Genomic DNA, 26,746 nt, shown 5'->3' with positions numbered 1-26,746 from the left:
AACTGGGTCACCATGCTGTACAGCAGGAAAAAAAAAAGCATAAATGTAGCACATAAATATTTATTAACGTATGCTCTTCCCTCTAAAACTGCTAAATAAATACTTGTAATTGCCCAATATATCCTTTCAGATTGTTAGTATAGACTTAAGTGGGAGCCCTTATTGCTGTGGGAAATGCATAAACTTCATTTTTTTTCTTTCTATGACCACCAGAAGAGGTTTGATGCTAATGAGCAGAACATCCTTAAGGCCTGCCGCGTGTCTGAGGGCTCTGATCACAGCTCAGCCTGAAGCAGCTGCAGGCGTCTGGCAGGGGCTCAGGAGGAGGGACTCCTCTTTCTGCAAAGAATCTCACTCTAGTCCCCAGTCTTTGCAGAGCCTTATCCCTTTCAAGGAGTTTCCTGAAGAGAAGAAGGTGAGGGAGGTGACAGTAGAGAGAGGCCCCGATTATGAAGCAGGTGATTGAACTTTAAATGGGGTCCCTGGCCTGTTCTCTTGAACCAGCAAAGCAGCTGTCATTAACAAAAGACTCCAGCACACTGGTTAAGACGTAATAGTAGGAGATAGAGATTCATACGTCACCGAACTGGGGAAACACTACATCCAGATCCAGGCAGCATTGGGGAGTCCCGTGAACAGCAAGCTGAAGTCCCAGTTGGGAAGAGCTCCGGGCAGTGCATCCACTCCCAGGGTGAGACTGTAGTTTGCCATTTGAAGGAGTCCAGCTTTTAGCTCCAGGCCATACGCTATTCCTTTCTCTTCAGTTTTTTCTTAAGATGACACATTTCGACACTTTCTTTTTTGGTGACCAGTTGTCTGCAAGATATTTTAGAGCCTACTTTGTACAGTGGAAAATTGAGAGATATTGTTTTATAAATAAGCATTTTCAACCATATTATTAATCATTATGATAAATTTTGCTTTTTCTGTATTTTAATTCTGTTTCTGTAATCATTTGAACATGATAAAAAGTGTAGTTAATAATATTCACTATTTTGGGGTATTTAGGAACCTGTTTTATTCACTGGAACAATGAAGAAAAATCTGGATCCCTTTAATGAGCATACGGATGAGGAACTGTGGAATGCCTTAGAAGAGGTAATTTATCAAATGTAATTAACTTGTTAGTATAAGTATATGTACATTGGTAGCACTGCAGTAATTAAGTTTAACTGACTTATGAGTTTAACTGACTTTATTTACCTCCTAGGAGACCACTGGTGACATGGGTACACCTGTAAATGGAAATATGTGTATCGATGGTGATGAAAACTAAGATAATGCCTTATGTTTTCATTTTATCTTTATTCCCAGAACTGAGTGTAACCAGAGACATTATCTTGTCCTCAGCAAAGCAGTAAACTAGAAGTTATAATTATGGCCAAGTGACCAAGTGACCTAGTGAAGTAATTACGTTAATTATCCTGCAGTGTTCATTTTATTCCTCAGGTCTTAGGGAACATCTACTAAGTGGAGACAATAGTAGTTTTTTCACTATTAACTGAAAGATAAATGAGATCATACCAATGAAAAGCTATTAAGTTTTATCAGTGTTTATAGAGGTAAATTATACAATTGGGATGTGAGGATAATTTTTTTTGTCAATCATATCATTTTGCTGCTGCAGCATGAATACAGGTAACAGAACCCGGATCTTTTGCTCAATTTTTATATGCAAAGATTCACTTCTAGAGAATTTTCTGTTGAATGTGTCTTGGGTCCCTTTGGGCTACTTTGAATTTCCTTACCTTTGCATGAAAAGGATTTTGACTTAAAAAAATTTTTTTTTACATATACATATATCCATCCTTTTTTCTCATATACATATATCCATCCTTTTTTCTCATATTTTGATACAGATTATTTAGTGTATTCACCCTAGTTTTGCAAATTGATTCTATGATGGCTGAAGCTCTATCTAGACTTCTGAACTGTAGATAGGCTTCTGATTTCCCAGAGTACCTAGCTCAGTTTTTTGCTCTTAAAAAGAAGCACTTAATAAAAAGGTACTAAATGTTTGGCAATCTCATTATTTCAGAGAGTGGCTTACCTCTTAAAATTTTTTTAAAATACAAATTCATGTGACTGTTCACATTCTTATTTTGAACTGGTGCATTTGGCATTTAGTGTCACCCTTCTAGGGATAGCTCTGAAGTCTGTGGGTGGATTTGGAGGCCTCACAATTTCCTGCCAGTGATTCTGGTTCCTGAGGGCATGTCAGCAGTCATTCTTTACACACTCACCCTGCATTCAAGCACCTGTGAGGCTTTTATTCTCCTAAATCGAGACAATTACTTCATCTTCTCTGACTTGAAAGACATTGTACCTCTCATATTTCATTTAAGTTTGTGAGTCTTTCTACACTGAAATTCTGGAAGAGAAAGGTAAGGAGAGCAGTTAATTATCAAATATAAAGAAAAATAGGATGATACACTGATCCTGAAATCACAGGGTAGATTTAATGGTAAAATTGTGATACCTTAAAAAAACAAAAAAGAAAAAAACCTGGAAATACTGGTAAATCATCTTTCTTTCTTTCTTTCGGGCCGCTCCCAGGGCATGTGGAAATTCCCAGGCCAGGGGTAGAATCTGAGCTACAGCTGTTAGTCTACACCACAGCCACAGCAACACCAGATCCAAGCTGCCCCTGCATCCTACACCACAGCTCAGGCAACGCCAGATCTTTACTCCACTGGGCAGGGCCAGTGATCAAACCTGAATCCTCATGGATACTAGTTGGATTCATTACGTGCTGAGCCATTTTTCTATTTGTTTCCCAGCTTGAGATCTCTCTTCACAGATTCTTAGGTAGTAAATTTACTCTAGAATTTTAGAATACATTTTTCCATGGACAGAGAGGATATGTTAATTAGGAGACAAATTCTTTTAAAAACTGTCTTGGAGTTCCCATTGTAGCTCAGCAGGTTAAAAACTGGACGTTATCTCTGTGAGGATGTGGATTTGATCCCTGGCCTCACTCAGTGCGTTAGGTATCCAGTGTTGATACAAGCTGCAACTTACGTCACAGGTGCAGCTCGGATATGGTGTTGCTGTGGCTGTGGTGTAGATACCCAGCTATAGCTCTGATTTGGCCCCAGCCTGAGAACTTCCATATGCTGCAGGGGCTGTAGTAAAAAGAAAAAAAAATTAAAAAAAAACTACTGTAGAACTTGGCCTAAACTTATACTTAAATTCATCTGTAGGAGCCAAAATTAAAATAAAATTTAGTGGCTTCTGAATTCTAATAATGATGAGGTCGTGGAAGTGGTAGAGGATAATACTGCCTTTTTAAAATGCATTTGGAACTTTATGTAAACAGAAATAAACCTGAGTTTACTTCACAAAGTGTGTGGTTTCTATGTATGCTTCTGGAATTGACCCTGTTACCACAGTGATGTCTCTTTGAGTGAGAAATCACCCCATCATTGTGTTTCTCCAGGAATTCCTTCTGTCCTATACTGACTCTAGCATCTTTCTCAGTGATCGCTCACTGGCAGGAGCTCCCCCCATCACCTGGCTGCACATGTAAGATATGTAGGAAGTCCTGAGGCCCTCAGAGCGCGAATGTCTAAGAGGCTTGTCTACTTCAGTAGCAGTTTGTTGAGGAAAATGTCATTCTTTCTGTATCCACAGGTTCAGCTTAAAGAAGCCGTTGAAGGTCTCCCTGGGAGACTGAATACTGAATTAGCAGAATCTGGATCAAACTTGAGTGCTGGACAGAGACAGCTGGTGTCCTTTGCCAGGGCTATTCTCAGGAAAAATCAGATATTGATTATTGACAAAGCCACATCCAATGTGGATCCAAGGTAGGAGCTGGGATCCATGAAACCTGGAATCCAATTTTTTTTTTCTTGGTCTTTTCTATTTCTATGGCCTCCCTTGTGGCATATGGATGTTCCCAGGGTAGAGGTCCAATTGGAGCTGTAGCTGTTGGCCTACACCACAGCCATAGCAACACCAGATCTGAGCTGCGTTTGCAACTATACCACAGCTCACGGCAATGTCGGATCCTTAACCCACTGAGCAAGGGCAGGGACCGAACCCACAACCTCATGGTTCCCAGTCGGATTCGTTAACCACTGCGCCACGACGGGAACTCCTGGAATCCAAATTTTAAATGTGGTAAATGGGAGATCTTTTGTGATGCTGAGAAATGTTTCTAATAATTTTATCCAACTAAAAGATATCTCTTGTTATCATTAATCCTAGAAAACAAAAGGAGAAACCGAAATGGGTTATATAGTATTTGTATTGTTATGAAGCAGCCTAAGAGAGATTTCCGAGTTTAGCTCCTGATGGTTTCAAGTAATTTCAAGGGAAGACTATTTCCCACTGTTTTATGAAAAATAATAAATTTCTAAGGGAATTTTTAATAGTTTTTCAGGAAAAAGATTGTGTCTTAGAGTATTATTTTTTAAAAACAGTCTGAAAATATCATATGATTTTTAAGTCTTTTGTCTGCTTTTCATATCTTTACTGAACTAAATCAACTTCTTTGATTCCAGAACTGATGAGTTAATTAAGAAAAAAGTCCGTGAGAAATTTGTCCAGTCCATTGTGTTAACCATCACAAACAGGTTGAGAACTGTTATTGACAGCGAATCTGTAATGGTAAGGGCCTCATCTGTGGAATTTCAGTTGTTTCCATTTCTGTTCAATTTTTTAACTCATCATCCTTCCTTGTAAAATATGATAGGAACCTCCAGTAATTTAATTTTCTCTTAGTTTCTCTTCTCATTCCTGACATTAACTCAGGTACTTACTCTGCTTTCTGAATGTGCTTTTGAATATTTTCATATTAAAAATTTGTTTGAATTATCACTTTTTTAAGGCTAACCATGAAAATATTCAAAATCCATGTAATGGCTTCGTATTTCAGATGGTGGGACACAGTCACTTTGCTGTGTTACAGTTGTTTCAGCATCTTTGGATTCCCTTCATCCAGAAAATTAGCCTCTCATTTAGACTGCCCCGAGGAGGTTGGCTAGGGTTCCAGAATTTCTCAGCTGTTGCTGTCAGAGGGGAGTCCATGAGAAGAAATGGCCTAGTGAGAAAAACAAAGTAGTTCAACAGAAGGGATTTAATATAGGAAATTTGTTACGTAGGACTTTGAGGGATAGAAAAATGAAAGAAACACTGGGATAAGAATTTTAGGAACCAACTCCCATGTCCTAGGACAGATGTCCAGACCTAAGAACCGAGAGGAGAGGCTCTAAAGAGTCAGCGCTAAATCCTCCAAGTCCCCGTCCAGCTGCTGGTCATGTCTGTGAGGGAGCCCGAGGAGGCAGGTTCTCCCTGTGCTGAGAGAGCTGGGAGCTGGGAGCAGTCATCACTGCTGAGGTGATGCTGCAGGAGGAGCAGAGACCAGGGAGACCATTAGCTCTGAGTCCCACCCTTGGTCTCACTCTAGTGCCCCCTAGTGGCAGAACCTCCCAAAGGGGAGCAGGTCACAGAGCCTCTGAAATGAGATTTGCAGAGACCCAGCCTCTGCATCACAGATGAGAGGGTAGAAAGAAGGGAGATGGGGAGCTGAGAGCCTGTAGAGAAACACCCAGCAAGTGTCTTACACAGCAGATCTAGACTCTGCACACACATCAGGCTCCAGGCTTGGTCTGTGGGTGTCTGTCTAGTGTCTTCCTTTCAGGTGTGATTGGTTCTTTTAATATTTCCTTCCTTAGCTCTATTTCCTTCCTTCCTCCCTTTATTCCTTTACTCTTTCTTTTTTAATCTTCTCTCTTTCTTTGTTCTTTCCCTCTGTTTTTGCTGAGTTTCAATATATGTTAGGGTGTGACTTTATAAAATGATAAGGAAATCATCCCTGAAAGGAAAAACCTTTGGCTGCATATAATCCCACAGGAATGCAAAGTATTTTAAGGTTAACCCCTAGCCTGTGACAATGAGTTGATTTCACTCATCTTAAGGATGCTAAGTAACTATCATTGGGAGATACCACAGGTCCAGGGATGCTGCTTAGGGATGAAGTAAATAGATAAAGAAAGTCTGCACGTGCATAAGAGGCCGCAGATGGAATTAACCTGTGATTTTATTGGTCCACATGAACGGTCAGTAATACCCAAAATTCCTTCTGTTCAGTGCAAATGGAGCTGTCTCTTTTGACATCTTGGGCAGTTTCTGGAATATCCCCTCCACCCTACCTCCCAGGCATTGTCAGATGGGCTCATCAGTGGGCATTGGGAAGATACCAGACTGTCAGCATTGAGGCAGGGCCTCTAGCCTCACTCCCGAGCTAGACGTGTACAGGGGTGAGCTCTGGGGGTGAGACAACAGGAGTGGGGCTCCCCAACCAGGAGCCTAGGGCTGCTCTAGGCTCCAAGCAGTTGGTCGGTCATCTGGGCTAGAACGTCGCAGGAAGCGGGACCTACCTGCAGACTTTTGTGAGGGACTGGGTGACATTCTGTGAGTGTAGGACAGTGACTCAATTCCAGAAATTTGTTCAGCGACAGGCATTTTTAGTCCCCCCTTTTGTGTTCTTGAATGCTAATTGGAAAGGTAACCTTTTATTTTTACTTTATCTCTCACTTTGTTGTTCTTAACTCTCAGCATTGTATTTCCCAGACAGTCCCCCAAAATATCCTTCTTCCACAGTAAATAAATGATGCTGGGAAATTTACCTGTTTAAAGCCCATTGTTAGGCTTTAGAGGCAGCAGCAGAAAGATAGCTTGATCTTGAGCTCAGTTAGGTGTCCATTCAAATAAACTCTTTGCTCCTGAATGTACCCTGAAGATATATTTTTGGTATTACGGCATTGACAGTAGCTGGTTCCTTTTGTTGTATCTAATTCTTACAAATACTGTCACCTCAGAATATATGATCGGTTAGGACAACAGTGAGGAAGGATAGGACTTGGCAGATGTGTCAGCTGGTCACTCCTAGGTCTTATCCATCAGCACTTCATGCACAGATGTGAACACCTGTATCCCTGTAACCAGTCAGCTTTGAGACCAAATCAAATACATCCGTTTATTTAATGCTTTACTCATCAGTACCTCTTGGTAAATTTCTATGAACTCAGAGTTTTCTCTCTTGGTCAGTGACTTGGAAAAAATCCTTAACATGGTTTACAAAGCGATTTATAGCCCGGCCCCTCCTCACCTTTCTAGTTGTGTCCCACTCTGCTCTCCCTCTCTCCTTTAGAGCTAAAACCACGCTGGTGGTCTACAGTTCTCCAGATGATGTGTTCATTCTCTTACAGTTGTGCCCTCTCATGACTGTTGGTGGCTTAGATGAAGGTGCTGGCAGTGGAGATGGTGAGATGGTTGGATTTGGGGTAGATATTGAGGTGGATCCAAGGGGACTATGTGATGGATTGAACGTGAGATCTGAGGGCAGAGAGAGGAGTGGATGCCGGATTCTGGGGGTGGGGCCTGAGCATGGGGGTGAAGGGGGAAGAAGGAGGGAGAAGGGAAATGCAAGGATTCCCTTCGGAGCCTGTCACTTTTGCGATGATAGACCTTGTTTTCTGTGGTGACCGTGCCCGTCACTGTGGAGCTGCCCTTCCCTCTCTTGTGTTGGGAGACCTTCAGTGTTGGGCTCCCAGGCCATCAGTGATGTCACAGGGAGGTCCCACCAGGAGATGTAAACTTGGCCACTTGTTACATCTTCGTCCGAGGCAGTGTAGCTGCTGACTTCCTTGGTGGGAGTGGCAGGATTAGATCTCAGGACACTCAAGAGACAGGGATGCCCTAGGTTCACAGCGGAGGAGCTGTCCTGTGTGCTTCATGCACCCCAAGTGTAAACTGTAAATTTTGTTCTGGAGCTTCTGGTTACCAACTGGCTTTCAATTCAGCAAAAATACCATAAATAATGCTCTCTCAACCTGTGATTTTTGAGGCAATTTTCTCTTGCTTGCTTAAAAAAATATAGGCACACTTTATTTTATTGTGGATACTGCATTTGTTTTTAAAAATTGAAGGTTTGTCGCAACGTGAAGTCAGACCAGTCTGTGGGTGCCATTTTTCCAACAGCACTTGCTCACTCCATGTCTCTGTGTCTGTCACATTTTGATACTCTTCACAGTCTTTCAAAAACTTTTCCACCATCATTATATTTGCATGCTGATCTGTGGTCACTGATCTCTGATGTTTTTACTATGGCTTGCCGAAGGCTCCAATGATGGCTACCATTTCTTAGCAATAAATTATTTTTATGTTAAGGTCTATACATTGTTTTTTAAGACTCAATTCCAGTTCCCACTTGATAGGCTACCGTAGAATGTAAACATAACTTCTCTGTGCCCTGGGACACCAGAGAATCATGTGACTCACTTTATTACAATGGTCCCTTCATTGTGGTGTTCTGGAACTGAACCTGCAATGTCTCTGAGCGATGCCTGTACCTGTTTCCTTTCCAGAAAGCAGGTGATTGTCTCTTCCGAAAGGTTTAAGGACATAAAGACAAGTCCATCAGCTGCAAAGCTTAATGCTGCAGAGGGCAGGCAGCCAGCCTCTGGGTTAGGGGGAGTGGCTGGGGAGTGATGGACGCTGATGAAGGGCATAACCATCAGTGTTGTCACCTTAAAGTCCAGTCACTGCAAGTGCTTAAGCTGTAATTACTACATTTTCCTGCACTGGTGACTATTCTTCAGGAAGATGGGTGACGTGCTTTTGTTTACTGTAAGTAAATCAAAGAGAAGTCTGGTTGGTAAACAACCGTGACCTGGTAGGTAGCTTTATGTGTTGGCTCTCCAAAGGGATTCATTCAGTTTTGCTTCATGACACACCATTGATGGGTGAGTTAGAATTCTATTTTACAAAGATGTTCTCTCAATTTCACCTTTATTAAACATGGTGTAGTCATAATGACACATAATTTAATCTTCCTTATTTACTCCGGTATCACTAAACAGGAGAACAAGACACATTAGAAATCCTCTCTTTCCTAATAGTTACCACTGTCCCCGCATTGAAGGCTGCTTCTTGTAGTTTTTAGGACCACCTGGTCGCTTGTGGTCTGTTCTCTCTTCAGCCGTTGGTACAGCTTTTCCTCCGATCCCTGCACACTCCTGTCTTCATAAGCACCCCCCACCCCCCAGATTCTCCCTGGTAGTGTGAGCACAGGAAGCAGGTGAAAATCTGCTGTTGCTCCAACTCTGTTGCTGCCTGTGTTCAGCATTTTCACTACCAGCAGTTCGAGGATTCTTTGGAAATGAAGGACCCGAACCAGGGCCAGGAAGCTCAGGTTCCACCTCTTCTGTCTACAGGCAGTCTTGTGGTTTTATGTCCTTTTCCTTCTTCCTCAGGGCAAGCCTCTTCTTGGAAGTTTTTCCCAGTGAAATGAAAACCAGAAACTGTTGTAACATACCCACCTGAAAAGCACAAAAACAGCCCACACCTAACTAGAGTTTTCTTTAAATTCTATATTTCACCTTCATGGAACGTTTCTTTCATAAGCCTACTGGCTGCAGTTAAAACATTTAGAAGAGAAAAGCTCTTTAAAAACATACCAAGAGATGTCATTCCAGTTTTCAGAGGGAAGATAATTCACCTGGAGGCAGAAGCACAATCTGGGAGAGGAAATCCTTTATGGGGGGGCTTCCATGTAAAAGCAGCAGCTCTGGGAGAGCAGCATGGAAGTCACCATGGCCTTGCCATCCACTCATTCCCCAGCTGAGAAGAGGGTTTCGTTGTTCAGGACCTCAGAAAGGTCTTGCCTTAATACTTGCTACATTGTCCAGTCACTGAGAAAGTCATAGGCACCCACTTTACCAGTGATGGATCTACCATCCAAGGTTGGATAACTGTCCCCGTGTCACCTGGCAGCCAGAGACAGAGGCCTGACACTCATACCTTCCCCTCCCTCTCTCTGCTTGTCACTAAGTGGGGTCTCCCTTCACTGTATGTCCCCATATTGAAAGCTGTTCCCAGCATCTCTTTCCTATTGTTGGCTTTTCCTCCACCCTGTCCTGCCCCCACCCCTCCCTGCAGCCACCCCATTGTCACTGATGGCATCCTGCCAGTGTCATTGGAGCAAACTAGTTTGCAGTGGGTCCCTTAGATGTTTATGTCTGGGGCAGTTACCTGGAATATCTGCAGATACACAGGTCTGATAAATACTCTTCACTGAGCTTGTGTAACTGACTGACTCATCTCATATACTGTATTTTCTTTAACCTTCCAGAGGGTGGTGAGCAATGTGAGGCTGGCATTCCTGGAGAGAGCCTGGGGTTGAGGGGTTGTTATCGCACCCCCTTGAATGTGTGGTTAGTTTATAGTTTAACTTGGGTTACAGGAAGAGTGGGGACATTGGGGGAGATTACAGGAGTCATTTCTTATAGATATAAAAGGATATTAAACTAAAAAATCAAGTTTACACTAATTTTTCTGTAAAACTTTTTCTGTAAAATAAACTTTCTGTTTATTCCTTCTGAAATATCTAGAATCTTTGGTCAAACCGGTAAACGTAAAGGTCAAGTGGGTAAAATTCTATTCTAGGCCTTTTTTCAGTCAGGGCCCCATCCCAGCTCCTGGAGCCCCTGACCTGAGCCTTGGGGCGCTGCCCTCCTGCTCCTTTCAGCTCCCCCTCCCCTCGGACTGCACCTTCTCTTCTCTCTCTTTTCCAGTATTTGACCATCAGTGAGTTTCAAGCCTCCATCCTCAACCCTGGTTTTTCTCTCCCTCAGTTTCCTCCCACTCTCCCTCTGGCCCGTGGCCATCAACCTGTGGTCCTCCCCGTCCACATCCCTCGTCCTGGAACCCCTGCATCCCACTGCCTGAGCTGTCTCCCAGGCCAGCTGGACTGGTTCCCCCCTTGGTCTCACCCTACAATCTTGCCAGGCTGCACCATTGGGAGGTCAGCCAGCCATGCCCTGAACTTCATTTCCTTTGTATTTGCCTTTCAGGCGGCCTGTACTCTGTGCCTCTTACCTGTCATGTACAATGTCAGGGCCCTGAGATGCAGCAGTGAACAAGGAAACAGTACACCCTGCCCTTAAAAAGCTGCCAGACTTGCCTCCAGCTCTCCTGGCTCATGCGGTTCCCTGTGTCTGGAAAGACCACTGTCCACCCACCCGCCCCGTGTCTGCATGTCCACGTCTATCCATTCTTCAAGGCCCACTTCCCTGCCCTCTGTCCTCCTTGAAGGTTGTCCTCTGAACCTGTGACCCGAAGTCACCTCATCTACTACTAACCTGCTCCTTGTCGTGCTTTTTTTCTTGCATCATAAACACTTGAGGGTTTTCTTCTCCTTTCAGTACAGGCTCCCTGAAGGCAGGGGCTGTGTCTGCTGCTTCCACACTTCTGGGATAATGCCATCAATGCAGTTAAATATGCAGTAAATGTGTGCTGCATCAATACAGAATTAGTGAAAATTTCCTTGGTTTCTTCAGATGTGTTTTAGCCACGTGTTATTTACTGTTTTTTAAAAATCGAAGTACAGTTGATTTACAGTATTGTGTTAGTTTCAGGTATACAGCAAAGTAATTGCTATACATATTTTTTAGAATATTTTCCATTATAGGTTATTACAGGGTATTGGATATAGTTCCCTGTGTTATATAGAAATCCTTTTTGCTAATTTTTATGTGTAGTAGTTTGTGTCTCTTGATCCTATCGTCCTCATTTATAACCCCTCCCTTTCCCTTTTGGTAACCCTAAGTTTGGTTTCTATGTCTGTGAGTCTGTTTCGAATATAGATTCCTTTGTATTTTATTATTTTTTAGATTCCATATGTAAGTGATACCATATTTTGTCTTTTTCTGACTCACTTCACTTAGTATGATACTCTCTAGGTCCATCCACGTTGATGCAAATGGCACTATTTCATCCTTTTTTATGGATGAGAAGTATCCATTGTATATATGTACCCCTTCTTCTTAAACTTGTCATATGTTGATGGACACTTGGGTTGTTTCCAACTCTTGGCTTTTGTAGAGAATGCTGCTGTGAACTTTGGGGTGTGTGTATCTTTCTGAATTAGGGGTTTCATCTTTTCTGGATTTATGCCCAGGAGTGAGATTGCTGGATCATATGGAAGGTCTATTTTAAACTTTTTAAGGAAACGTCATACTGTTTTCCAAAATGATAGCTCCAGTTTACATTCCCACTAACAGTCTAGGAGGGTTCCCTTTTCTCCATACCTTCCCCAGCACTTATTACTTGTAGGCTTTGGTGATTGGGGAAGTGATACCTCATTATTGCTTAGATTAGCATTTCTCTAAGATTTAGTGATGTTGAGCATCTTTTCATGTGCCTGTTGGTCACCTCTGTGTCTTCTTTGGAGAAATGTCTCTTTAGAACTTCTGCCCATTTTTTTTATTGGGTTGCCTCTTTTTTTGGAAAATGAGTTATATGAGGTGTTTTTGTATTTGGGATATTAACCCCTTGTTTGTCACATCATTGAAAATATTTTATCACATTCCTTAGAATGTCTTTTCATTTTGTTGATGGTTTCCTTTGCTGTGCAAAAGTTTTTAAGCTTGATTAGGTCCCATTTGTTTATTTTTGCTTTTATTTATTTTACTTTAGGAGACTAATATAAATAAATACTGCTAAAATTTATGTCCAAGAATATTTTGCCTATGTTCTCTCTTACACCATCTGAGTTTATTTTTGTATATGATGTGAAGGTGTGTTCTAGTTTCCTTGATTTCCACGTAGCTGTTCAGCTCTCCCAGTGCCACTTGCTGAAGAGACTGTCTTTTATCCATTATCTAGTCTTGCCTGCTCTCTCATAGATTAATTGACCAAAGAGGTGTGGAGACCTGTGTTTTAAAACTGCATTGTTTTCTTAATTTCAACGTCAGGAGGAGTAGTTATGTTACATTGTACTATGATTAAGTTAAGTTACTCATCCAGGGCATCTAAACTGGCATGCCCACTTGGAGGACATTTAAATTATTATGTGACTGTGACAGATTCAATTATTCTTCAATCTTTTGAGCAGATTTCCCTTAGCAATACTTCACTGTGGTAAACAAAAGGTTAACAGGAAAGTGGCCTGTAAGAGACTTTGTTAATGTTTCTGGTTAAATACCATGGGGCAGAATTAACTGCAATACTTAATATGGAAAAACAACCTATGTTCTGTTCAGAGTTTCAGCATCTTCTGTTAAAATACATTTAGTTTAAAAATGACCTAAATGAAGAACTCAGTACCACTTAACATCAGAACTATGTTTATAGCTGTATCATTTGAGCCAATTGTTTCAGACTCTTTCTTCTCTCCAACACCCTGAAGCAAAGCCACTAGTAAGTAGAAAGCAGAGTAAGAGCCCCTTCTTCTTCCTTTTAAGTTTCAATTAGTGAACATATCCATGTGCAATAAAATATTGTCTGAGTTATACTATGTTACTGGGAAACATTGTCTGATAATAGGTTTCCTTCCACTGATTTTTAGGTTTTGGATTCAGGAAGACAGGTAGAATTCAGTCGGCCGTATAAATTGCTGCAAAATAGAAACAGCCTATTTTACAAGATGGTGCAACACCTGGGGGAGGCCGAGGCCGCTGCCCTCACTGAGACAGCAACACAGGTGAGCTCCAAGCAGAGAAGTATAATTAAAGTTCATTTCCCTGGTTCACTCTTCAGGATCTCCATGAGGGGTCTGGTAACAAGCGCTCTGTGCCCTTTGCAATTATGAGCCTCCAGAGACGAAGCTTCATGGCTGGGCCTTAACAACAAGGTGCAGGTTGAAGGCAGGTCTGCCGAGAATCTGCAGAAGAGGTGGGGGTGGGGCAGGATGTGTGTGTGCTCACGTGTGCACGCACATGTGCATAAGAGAGAGATTGCGGGTTAGACTTTCCATGACTTTGGACTCTGTGGGTTCGGATTCCCACACAGCACAGACCACTCTCATTCTGCAGACGTTTTATGTCTTATCCTGATTGGTCCTAAGCCCATTTGTGATGCAAGTGCTGTCAGGGAACATCCAGGAAATTTGAGAGTTTGAGGGGAAAATCTGGGCTATTTCGGGTCTAAAGATCTACCAGGGAAAGGTGTAGGTTGCTTCTGTTGTCTAATTTGTGAAGAAAACTCCAACATGATACTAAGTCTCCCTAATTCTTTGTTGTTTAGAATTTGGTCATGTTGCCTCCCTAAGCTTCCTCTACCTTCTAGAAGGTGCAGTTGTCATGAGGACACATCAGGAATTCACACAACCTTAGCACTGTAGTCTGGGGCTTGGGGGTTTAACAAAGCCTTTTTGCAGAGCTGAGGGGTGTGGGAGCTCTAAGCCCTGTAGGCGGTGTGAGGAAGGTGCTCCACGAGTAACACTCAGGCCACGTGGTGTCGCTCTAACAGAGGCGAGGTGGTGGTATCTTGTCCTACAGATGTGATAACTCAGATCTGGCTTCAGAGACTTAGCCATTGCCATGAAGCTGCCTGTAGTTCTATCCGGACCCAGGTGAGAGTGGGGTTGATGGAAGGAGGGAGGGAGGGAAGGAGGGTCTGGTGTCCTTGCCCCTTGAGATGCGTGGCTCAGGTAGGAGGAGGTTCCAACTGGATGTGATGGGGCTTCTCATCCAAACGTTATCTCTGGGCCTTAAATGATGGGAGCATTTTTCCTTCTCCATACTTTTTTGCATTTCACAGATTTTCACTTGTAAGTAGAATAAAATTACTTGTGTAATATTTAAAATATCTTGTAAAGACATGGCCCAGTGTCCATAGTGCTCTTGTATGAATGACTTATCTAAAATGTACCTGAGTTCTCTCTGTCCTGGTTTCACCTCATTTCTCCCCCTTAGAAATGAAGACATGACGAGCAGTGCCTTCCACTGTTCATAGGCTAGGAGATCGCCCAGGGTCACAGAGCTGGCTGAGGAGTTGACAGAGTTCACTGGTTCAAGCCTCGGGTTAGGGACAGTTGAAGACTTTCCACAAATACTCACACTGTATGCACATGCAGAGAAGCTGCCCTTGGAGCCCGATATTCATTTGTGCCTGAAATGGACAGAGTGCTTTCGTCTCCCAGTCTGAGCTTCCTGTCTGAGACCCAATAATCCTTTAGGAGATTCCCTGTATAACCTAACACAGAACAGCCTGGAATCTCCCAAACCCTTTTATTCTTTTGACCTTAGTTATTTCACCTCAAAGAGATGTGCCCCTACCTCTGTGTCAAAGTCTTTATTTAAAAAATGTGTTATCATTATCTATTATCAAGACCTTGAGCAATGAGAAATAGATCACAGGATTTTAGATAGGGCCAAAGAACAGAAGATAATAGGATTCAACACCCTGATTTTACAAGTGAGGAAACTAAAGCCGCTAAGGAGGAAGACAGCCCTATAGATACAACTGGTATGAGATTAATTTGCAGCAGACAGAGAATTAGTAATCTTTTCATTCAATTAATTTTTTAAATCAAGTGTAACCTACAAACAAAGCAGACATAGGTCACAGAATTAGAAATCTTGTGATTCCTGGTCTAGTATCTTGTACCTACTTTTACAATATTAATGGTAATTTACTTTGGTGTAGTTCTTTATAATGTGTTTTACTTAGTTCTCACATGTGTGATTTCACTTAATCCTCATGACAGTCTTTTTTTAACCCATCTCATCCACTGGGTCAAGATTAGGTCAAAGGCTCCCCCAAGGTCACAGAGCTGGTCCAGGGAGCACAGAGCAGACCTGCTGGGGGTGGTGGTGCTGCCCTAGGTACTGTGTTCTGTGCTGAGTCTGAGAAGCTGCTCCTTTGACCTGGTAGCCAAGGAGGGATTGTCACCCAAGTTCACAGGGTGGCAGAGCATCACTCCTGGATTTCAGCCCTACCAGTGGCTCGGGTCACCTCTACAGAAAGACATAAGGAGATACACATCCCGATTCTCATCCCAATTGAATATCTTCCTGCCATTATTTCTGTATACGCTCTGCCCTCTTAGGAGAACAAGTATCAGATTGTCAGCTCTGTAAATGTGCAAGCTTCTGATGTCACTCCTGTCATACTGGGAGGAGTAGCCTAAGTCAGCAAGCTTTTCACTCTAACAGAACAGAATTCATTCATTTGAAAAGAAAACTCAGCATCTGGGAAAAGGTGCTTCCAAGTCATGTTTACTGACCACGTAGTTGCTTCTCTGAAAATGTTAGTGTAGGTGACCCGAGTCTGTCTCATTGACACATTTCGATGATCAGGAGATAGTCAGGAAAGTGCTTTTTGATTCTGTGCTGAAAGGTGCATTAGTTCGCTGGGGCTGACGTACAAAGTACCACAGAACAGGTGACTTAAACAATGGAGACTCATGTCCTCACTGTCTGGAGGCTGGAGGCTGAGGTCAGGGTGTCAGCAGGGTCGGTGTCCCCTGAGGCCTCTCTCCTGGGTTTGTAGGTGCCGTCTTCTCCTTGTGTCTTCACATGCTCCCCTCTGAGTGCCTGTGTCCTAAACTCTTCTTCTTATGAGGACACCTGTCAGATTAGATCAGGCCCCAGCTATGTGACTTCATTGTAACTAATCCCTTCTGTAAGGTCCCTGTCCCCAAATATTTTCATATTCTGAGGGACCAGGGTCGGGGTTTAGGACTTGAGCATGTACCATTGGAGGGGACACAGTTCAGCCCATAACAAAGGATGATTCCTTCTGTAGTAAAGCAGACCTGATTGAGGAGTTTTGAAGTTTCTTTGTTCCCAGTGGGTAGCAGAGGTGTCATTTTATCTATTCATGGTACCGCCAGCTATAACCTTAAAGTTAAGATATGCTAACATCTTAGATCTAGGAGCCTGGGGCAGTGTGAATAGTGGGGGAGCCACTCAGCAGCCACGTGGCCTCATGTCCCCAAGGTCTCTGAGCCTCAGGGTCCTCCCCTGTGTGTAGAGCAGGGGTTACAGCCCTGCGGGCTTCTTCCCTCTTTCATTACAGGGATCAGATGAGAGGGCATGTGCTTCAGTGCTTTGAGAATTAGAGCCTTATACAGCGTAAAAGTGGGATCATTTCTTTAAAGGCTGTAGATTGAGCCCTTACCTCCCAATAATAATAAAACGTACCCACAGTTCTTCTAAGTAGCTTTAGAAAATCTTAATAATGAAAGTGTAATTTTAATCATCAGTTTTTAAATAAATGATATATCTAATGCTACCAAATTCAGAAACTTTATTTTTAAAAATAGGTTTCTATGGATAAAGAGTAAATCACTCTGCCATTCCAGTCACCACACAGCCCCTCCCCCGGAGTGGAGCCCCGGCAGCACCTTTGTTCTGCTGACATGTTCTGTGCATCAGGAAGAATTTGGGCCTGTGTGGCCTTCCTGTTTCTAAGCACAAATGATAGCTGTGCCTTGCCGTTCTCATTTAATATTATATCCTCGACCTTCTCAGTGCATAGTTATCTCGTTCTTTTGAAAGGCTACAGAGTATTTATGGCTTTCTCTATTTCCTGTTCCTCATTTTCCCTTCTAATTAATTGTTGCAGTTTTATTGTTTTTTTCCCCCAAAGAAAGAAGAAATTTGCTTACAACATGTATTCTTCTTTATAATTTATCTCTTTCTGCTTTGTATATTTAATAATTCCTCCCTTCCTTTGATTTACTTTGTTGTTGCTTCCTACTTCTTAAATGCATTTGATTTCATTCCTTCTTATTCTTTAATATAAATATTTTTAAGTCTGAGAACTTTTATCTGAATAGTGTTGTAGCTATAACCTATAGGTTCTGGTGTGTAGTGCTTTTATCTTAGTTAGGTTTTTACTTATCGATTCTGCAATTTTGGTTTTCACTTCCTCTTTAGCCCCAGAATTATTTGAGAAGGAGATCCTTCCAATGTCCTAGTTAGAAGATTTTTTAAATATTTGTTTTCTTTTTTTTTAACATTTTATTTTTATTTATTTATTTATTTGACTTTTTTTTTTTGTCTTTTGTCTTTGTTGTTGTTGTTGCTATTTCTTGGGCCGCTCCCGAGGCATATGGAGGTTCCCAGGCTAGGGGTTGAATCGGAGCTGTAGCCACCAGCCTATGCCAGAGCCACAGCAACGCAGGATCTGAGCCACGTCTGCAACCTACACCACAGCTCACGGCAACGCCGGATCGTTAACCCACTGAGCAAGGGCAGGGACCGAACCCGCCACCTCATGGTTCCTAGTCGGATTCGTTAACCACTGCACCACGACGGGAACTCCTAAATATTTGTTTTCTATTTTATACATCATTTCACTCATTTCATTGCCTTGTGATAAAAAAAAATGTTCTACCCAGAAACAGTGTTTATTAATATTTTTGTGGTCTAGTATATGGGGTAATTTTTATGGATGTTCCTTTGGCATTTAACAGATGGACTATTATCTTTTTAAGATATAGAGTTTAATTTTTAATTAGAGTTTTTTTTTTTTTTATCTTCCCACTGTACAGCAAGGGGATCAAGTTATCCTTACATGTATACATTACAATTACATTTTTTTCCCCCACCCTTTGTTCTGTTGCAACATGAGTATCTAGGCAAAGTTCTCAATGCTATTCAGCAGGATCTCCTTGTAAATCATTCTAAGTTGTGTCTGATAAGCCCAAGCTCCCGATCCCTCCCACTCCCTTCCCCTGCCATCAGGCAGCCACAAGTCTTTTCTCCAAGTCCATGATTTTCTTTTCTGAGGAGATGTTCATTTGTGCTGGATATTAGATGCCAGTTATAAGTGATATCATATGGTATTTGTCTTTGTCTTTCTGGCCCATTTCACTCAGTATGAGAGTCTCTAGTTCCATCCATGTTGCTGCAAATGGCATGATGTCATTCTTTTTTATGGCTGAGTAGTATTCCATTGTGTATATAGACCACATCTTCCGAATCCAATCATCTGTTGGTGGACATTTGGGTTGTTTCCATGTCCTGGCTATTGTGAAGAGTGCTGCAATGAACATGCGGGTGCATGTTTCTCTTTTAAGTAGAGTTTTGTCCGGATAGATGCCCAAGAGTGGGATTGCGGGGTCATATGGAAGTTCTATGTATAGATTTCTAAGGTGTCTCCAAACTGTTCTCCATAGTGGCTGTACCAGTTTACATTCCCACCAGCAGTGTGGGAGGGTTCCCTTTTCTCCACAGCCCCTCCAGCACTTGTTCTTTGTGGATTTATTAATGATGGCTGGTGTGAGGTGGTATCTCGTGGTAGTTTTGATTTGCATTTCTCTTATAATCAGCGATGTTGAGCATTTTTTCATGTGTTTGTTGGCCATCTGTATATCTTCCTTGGAGAAATGTCTGTTCAGGTCTTTTGCCCATTTTTCCATTGATTGATTGGCTTTTTTGCTGTTGGGTTGTATAAGTTGTTTATATATTCTAGAGATTAAGCCCTTGTCGGTTGCATCATTTGAAACTATTTTCTCCCATTCTGAAAGTTGTCTTTTTGTTTTCTTTTGGGTTTCCTTTGCTGTGCCAAAGCTTTTCAGTTTGATTAGGTCCCATGGGTTTATTTTTGCTCTAATTTCTATTGCTTTGGGAGACTGACCTGAGAAAACATTCATGATGTTGATGTCAGAGAGTGTTTTGCCTATGTTTTCTTCTAGGAGTTTGATGGTGTCCTGTCTTATATTTAAGTCTTTCAGCCATTTTGAGTTTATTTTTGTGCATGGTGTGAGGTTGTAGAGTGATTTTTATTAATTACATTATTTAGGTTTTCTCTATCTTTATTTACTTTGGTCCATTTGATATGAATTAAACTCAGAGAGAGGTGAATTAATCTTCAGTTATATTAAGTTTCACATTGTAATTCTTGTCATTTTTGTTTTGATAATTTTAATGTTATGATTTTTCAGTCTGAGATACTCATTTCTTGGGTTTGCAGTATGAATTACATATTTGTACTACTTTAGAGTTCCTTTCTTCAATTTATTTAATGTCTCTGGCCCTGAATCCAGAGTGGTTCAAAACTGAAATTGAGTCCCCTGTTTTTATTTGCTTGATATATCTTTGACTGGCTTTTAATATCAGTTGTAGATGTGTCTCCTTTGGTGACAGGTAGTTAGGTTTATCTCTGAGATTTAATCTTTGCCCTTGTAGGTATATTTTGTCTTAGTTCTATTGTGTTATGCTTTCAGTTTTTAGGTTTTTTAAAAACTTTTTAATTTATAGTCTGTAATTTTTGTGGGGTTTTTTTTTGCACTTTATTTTATGTGTGTTGCTTCAATTTCTTCTAGAAATATTTTATTTCCTTATTATTGGCTCCACATTATAAACATCATTATTTTCCTTTTCTACGTTCTACTAAATGTTTAGTTTTTCTTTCACTGTTTACTTTCAAATCTTTAAAAATACCTAGACCTGGAGTTCCCGTCGTGGCGCAGTGGTTAACGAATCCGACTAGGAACCATGAGGTTGCCGGTTCGGTCCCTGCCCTTGCTCAGTGGGTTAACGATCCGGCGTTGCCGTGAGCGTGGTGTAGGTTGCAGACGCGGCTCGGATCCCGCGTTGCTGTGGCTCTGGCGTAGGCCGGTGGCTACAGCTCCGATTCAACCCCTAGCCTGGGAACCTCCATATGCCTCGGGAGCTGCCCAAGAAATAGCAACAACAACAACAACAAAAAAGACAAAAAAAAATACTTAGATCTCTATTATTTTACCTACTTCTATTAAAGGACACTTTTTACACCTCTAGTTGGCTAAAGTTTGTCCTCTAGTTTAGCCTTTTTAAAACTTTGTGTGGTATGGAAGTCATGAGTGGGGCTATGAAATCTGTTTAGTCAGGGGTGACCAGCAAGTTTTAAGAAATGCAATAGAAAAGAAGGGAATGGACGAAAAACAGCAATATGTGTTTCCTAGAAGTAGTAGATATTTCATGAATTCCTTTCAGGGTACATAAATATAGATAGAGCTGGTGACTCTGTACTGGGACTCGATGTAAAATTAAACATATTTACTGTTGAGCATGGCAGCCCAAATAAAAGTTTGAAAACAAGGCTCTATGTCATCTTAAAGGGGGGGGGGGGTCCCTTGGAGTTAGAATCCCTGACTTATTGTACATATAGGTAACCTTTGAACAGCACAGGTTTGAACTGCATGGGTCCATTTGTATGCAGATTTTCTTCAGTGACTATGTGCTGTAATACTACCTGATCCACAGTTGTTTGACTGTGTGGATATGGAGTGACTGTAAAGTTATACACAAATTTTTGACCATTTAGAGGGTCAGAGCCACTCAGCCCCACTTTGATCAAGGTCAATTGTATGAAATATATTTCTGCTGCATCTCTGATTTCAAATAACTTGATCTTTCCTCCTGGATGCACAAAGGATTCTTTCTTTATTTTGAAGGTCATTGGTTTTTCCTAGGACATCACATACTCCTGGTCTCTACATTCAAGTGTTTTATTTCGAGAAGTTTACTTGAGTTATGTCTTTGAATTTGTTTTATTTGATGGGAGTCTCCTCTGTATAAATATCTGTAATATATATGTTGCCTGTCCTGTCTGTTTTATCTCCTTTATTCTTTAAAAATTTTTATTAATTTACAGTGATGTGGCTTTCTTTCTCCATCTTGTCCTCCAATGTCTCTATTATTTCTTTATCTGTAACTAATCTTCTTTGTGTGGCCTTCAGAACTGTCATTTCTTTGATATTTTCATTTTTCTCTTCCATTTCACTTTGGCATCTATCAACTCGTGTTTCATCATCTTCTGTTGCTGTACCATGTTTTCATGTGCACCAATGTCTATTGTTCACAGGTTGATTGTTCTCCATTTTCTTTGACTGTATTGCATTATATTTGTATGTAATTTTCATTTGTCAAGTGAGTATTTTTTCATCCCTCACATGCTCATTTTGTTCATTTTCCTCACTTTTCATTTGTGTATGTTACAGATATTGTACTGCTTTTTTTGTTACTGTTTTTCCTACTACTTGCCTTTGCATTGAGTTTTTTCTAGACCGTATATTTGTGGGTAGTTGTGGTTAGGGCATCATTTCAGGCTGAATGGAATTTGCTCTCTGTAATACATAAGCTCCTAATGGCACAGAGAGATAGAAGAGGGTGTGTGTTTGTCTTTGTCCATCAGCATGTGGGAGAGAAATTGAGAACACGTATTCATTTAGCCTGTATTCTTGCCTAGCCTGCAGTGATGGGCGGTTCATACCGCTTGCATTTCAGAATCTCTCTTCTCCTAGGACATCACTGGTGTATGTGCTTCGGGCAAAGATAATGATTGTACATGATTCCTAGAATTGGCACCTTAGAATCTGCCCCTTAGTTGGAGAACCATGCTCTCCTGTGATTGCTGAGATCTGTTCCCCTTAAGCACCCTCTCTCTGCCTTGCCACAGCGCATTAGATCCAGTTGCATACGGCAGCCTGTCCAGATATTTCATCATTTGGGATTTAAGATAACTCCTGATTTCATCAATGATTGGGCTCAATTTTTATCTGCCAATTATCCTTTTTAGGGTGATTTCTGTAAGGATGAGGGGAGAGAAAATGCATTATTCCATTAAGTTACAAGTAGAAATCCTCTCTTACTATTCAGTACTTTTTAACTTGATAATATATGTGCCAGTATATACACAAAAGTTAGACTGCTTTAAAGATGAGGAGGTTGAGGGTTCCTGGGATTGAACTAGGGCCATGCGGATGAACTGACTGAGTCTTGAGCCAGAATTCTCAATATCTTGAGCCAAGTGCTGGCCTTTATTCATGCAGGGAATTTTTCTTGCTCTCTTGCTTTTAGTAAGATCTATTTCTATGACAGTGGCTTTATCTACTAGCTGGATTTTAAGAGTTAGACTTAGTTTCAACCTGCATTGGAAGAACCGTAATGAACCAAGCCCAAGAGAAGGAGGGGGGAGGGCCAAGAAACCCACCACCCATTGGTCTTATATTCTGCTTATTCTGAATTTGAACTTTGTTGTTGTTGTTGACATTTTCTCTTTTAATCTTCACAACCATTCTGAGCTGTCAGTATTATCCCTCAGATGGAGAAACTGAGGCAGAGGAACCTAAGTAATTTCTCAAAATCACAGGTTAGAAAGAGTTAGGCATCTTTTAACCACCTTTCTGCCTCCCAGTTTATCATGTTCACTGAGTTCAATATGTCCAGCTAAGACTCTGGGCTTCTTTAAAGGTAAAATCAGAAGATTCACAAAGGGCCTCCCAGAAGTTTTGTTTTCATCATTCAAGGCAAGGGATGCTGCTACTTTCCATGGACTAAGGGGCCACGTCTCTGAGCAGCATCATAATCACACCCAACACTTAGCTTGGTGTGTTTTCAGCCTGTGGATTGTAGTCATCCCTTGGTTCCTATGAGGTAGGTCATTGCCTCATTTCACAAATGAGGCTCCCACTGTGGAGAGAGCTTAAGTGATGTTTCCAGGATCAGCAGTGACCCCAGGAGAGGGAGATGAGCCCGGGCTTCCTTACCCCGGCCTCGGGCCATCCACGAGGACTCTGCTAACAAGCTTTCAGTCATCTCAACCCCCTTCACAACCTGCCCTGTGAAAGAGATGCCTTCTCGCACTTGTGCTCTCAGCCAGAGTGTTGTCTACACCATGGTAACACATGAGAAAGAGAAAGGTCAAATCAAGGATTTTATACACAAGATGCTCATCTTCAGTCTCGGTGTCAAACATTTCACACCATGAAACAAAGGCCATTTGGGTTAAAAGTCGCTAGAATTAAAACTTCTTTATAAAAAATTACTTTGAGGAGTTCCCATTGTGGCTCAGTGGTTAACGAATCCGACTAGGAACCATGAGGTTGTGGGTTCGATTCCTGGCCTCACTCAGTGGGTTAAGGATCCTGTGTTGCCGTGAGCTGTGGTGTGGGTCGCAGACACAGCTCAGATCCCACGTTGCTGTGACTCTGGCATAGGCTGGCGGCTACAGCTCTGATTAGACCCCTAGCCTGAGATCCTCCACATGCCGCGGGAGCGGCCCTAGAAATGGCAAAAAGACAAAAAAAAAAATTACTTTGAGAAAGAGTTATGGGGAATGGAACAAGGTGATTTTTGGAGGATCGTCAAGCAGAAAATAGTGAATGTATTTCCATTTGTTCTTTTGGTTGTTTTTAGTTTTACCTAGAGAGTATCTAAATATATAACCACACAGGATATGGCTTGCCTTAAAAAATGGAGGCAGGAGATTCAATGCAATTAGGCTCCCTGCCTTATTTTTCATTTCTTGCATTACAATGAAAGTAACTTCTGATTTCACCCAATGGGGTTCCAGCATTCTTGAAGAATTTCCTATTTTTCTCCCTAACTTAAGGGGCATTTGAATATATAGCATTTCATATTCAGCGCTCTTTGTGGGGTAGCAATTATGCAAGAAGCATCAAGAGAAAAAGAAAGTACACCTGATAGGAAAGTAGGTGTCTTGACACTTTTCTATTTCATGTGTAAAATCCATCATTTCCCATGATGGCTTTGTGGACAGGACCCACAAATGTACTTGGGGCCAGGTTTTATAAGATAGATCTGCAGTCTCATGACTGAGTGACCCAGCAGGTGACACGAGTTTTAATGGGGCTACTTCCTCCCTAGAACCAATACATCCCTGGGTTTTAAATTGTGCCTCCACTCATGCTGTGACTTGCTTCACATGAAGAGGTGGACGTGGAAATGGCTTAGGGACAAGTACTTTAAAACCCTTAAACATGTTGTTTCTGTGTTTTTTCCCCTCAGGTGCACATGGAAAGGAAATAGCCAGAAATTACTCACAACAGCCACACGTTTCTGAACGTTTCCAGTGGACGGGCCTCCGCCTGAACAGTATGGGGGCAGCACTGTGATCCTGCCATGAGGGCAGGTGTGCTCCAGAGGCATTCCTCCAAGTTTTTGCATTGCATAAACTGTATTTTACTTTTTTTTAATACCAGCAACAAATATTTACACATACAGGATGTTAGTTTATTTTTTTTTCTTACACCTTCACCTGGTGATTGCAAGCTCTTACAAAAATGATTTGTTATTTTTATTTATATGTTACACTTTTTTTTCTTATCCAAATCAGAGGCTCAGGCCACCAATAAAAACTGTCTCTCAGGTTTTGTGCCTCGAGAGACTCCAGAGCAAAGCTTATTTTCTAAGCTATAAGACAGAGTTGTCCCAGAGGTGTTTTACTGCTCCTCCCTTCCCCCAATTACATCCTACTACTTTCCAGTTATATCAGGGCTCCTGTTCACCTGAAGACTGTGTAAAGTTGTCATTTTCACTCATTTCTTCCTTTAACAGAACTAGGATCCATTATTCCACCCAAATACTGCACAGGAAAAACAAAAAATATATACTTTAGTTTGTGACATTATGGAAGAGAGGTGCCCCCCCCTCCAAAACATAAAAAGACCTGTGGTTAAGATAGAGGACAGTCTTAATATGGTCTAAGAGAAGGAAGAGAAAATATCCTCCAGAGGGATTTGATAATGAAGGACACGCATGTGACTGATCATCTTCTGGATGGAGGGTTTTATTTTTTACACTTTTATTGTGGTAAAATGTATTTAACGTCAAATAAGCCTACAATTCAGCCGCCTTAATGGCATTCACAGTGTTGTGCAACAATCAATATCTGGTTAATTTTTGATAATTATCTTAGTACTATTCGGTTTTTTTTTTCTTTTTGTCTCTTTTTGTCTTTTTTTAAGGCCTGCACCCATGGCATATGAAAGTTCCCAGGCGAGGGGTTGAATTGGAGCTGCAGCCACCAACCTACACCACAGCCCCAGCAACGCCAGATCCAAGCCATGTCTGTGACCTACACCACAGTTCATGCAATGCCAGATGTGTAACCCACTGAGTGAGCCCAGGGACTGAACCTGCATCTTCGTGGATCCTAGTCAGGATTGTTAACTGCTGAGCCATGAATGGAACTCTGCAGTGTGTTTTTTTTACAGACTCATTTTTGGTAAGTTTTATTTCTCTAGGAGCGGATCTATTTCCTGTGAATTTTGAGCTTGATTGGTATAAAGTTAACCATAATATCTTATACATTTAATCTCTGCAGCATCTATAATTGTGTTCATTTTGGCTTATTAATTTTCTTTGGGCCTTCTCTCTTTCTAAGAATAATCTTACATGACTTTTGCCTATTAATTTTCAAGAGTCAGTTTTTTTGCTTAATTGATCTTTGTTTTTTTTTTAAATTTCTAGTTAGTCATAATATTCTTTCTTTCAACTTTTCATTTCCTTAGAGATTTTTTTCTCAAAATTCTTAAATTGGAAACAATATCAATTATTTTTCTAATGTCAGTAGATGAAGCCTACTTTTTCTAAGACCCACTTTAGCTTCACCCTACAGGTTTAGGTACTTGTCAATAACCATAGTGTTATGTATTTTCTAATTTCTAATTTAATTATTAGTTATATCTTTTACCCACATGTTATTCCTAAGCATAATGTTTTCTAAATTTCAAATGCTGATTCATTTTTTTTCTATTAGCTTGAAGCATATGGAACATAAACATAGTTTTAACCTATCAAATGGCAGTTTTCTATGGTTCAACATGATAGTTTTCTTTGGTTATTAATATTTACCTTAATTTCATTTTGGTCAGAGAACATTAGATTCTGGATTTTAAACCAGAGTTAACCATATTTCCCCCCCCCCCTCCAAAGTCCTGTTTCTACAATTTTGTATTCTCTTTGGGGATTTTTAAAGTTGTAAGTATGTGACTAACCAATAATGTTCAAATAAAAATTCTGAACACTGGAATCTTTTTTTTTTTTTTGGATACATGTTGGTTCTGTGGAGTTCAGACCCAGGTGGAGTCTAACGTTGGGATGTGTATTAGGGGTGCATTGGGATCAACACTCATGGAATCAGGAGGAAAGAAACAGGACAGGGCAGAGGGAAAAATCAAGCTGGGATGCTGCCCAGACGACCTGAGCTGACCCCGTGG

The 26,746-nt window shown here is 41.3% G+C and overlaps 1 protein-coding gene across 1 annotated transcript in view; it reads left to right on the top strand.

Moving 5' to 3' along the window:
* LOC125113258 (ATP-binding cassette sub-family C member 4-like) overlaps positions 1–25,478 on the top strand; it is a 125,009-nt gene extending 99,531 nt beyond the window's left edge. Inside the window, exons 27-31 of the mRNA XM_047755822.1 lie at positions 1,009–1,098; positions 3,634–3,806; positions 4,506–4,611; positions 13,355–13,489; positions 24,534–25,478. Of these exons, the coding sequence (XP_047611778.1) occupies positions 1,009–1,098; positions 3,634–3,806; positions 4,506–4,611; positions 13,355–13,489; positions 24,534–24,554 (525 nt within the window). The 3' untranslated portion in view covers positions 24,555–25,478. The remainder of the gene's footprint in view (positions 1–1,008; positions 1,099–3,633; positions 3,807–4,505; positions 4,612–13,354; positions 13,490–24,533) is intronic.
* Positions 25,479–26,746: the final 1,268 nt, after the last annotated feature.

The sequence above is a fragment of the Phacochoerus africanus genome, chromosome 13 (assembly GCF_016906955.1).
Source record: "Phacochoerus africanus isolate WHEZ1 chromosome 13, ROS_Pafr_v1, whole genome shotgun sequence".
Lineage (NCBI taxonomy): Eukaryota > Metazoa > Chordata > Mammalia > Artiodactyla > Suidae > Phacochoerus > Phacochoerus africanus.
The sequence above is the reverse complement of the archived record's forward strand: the minus strand, read 5'-3'. Positions and strand labels throughout refer to the sequence as shown.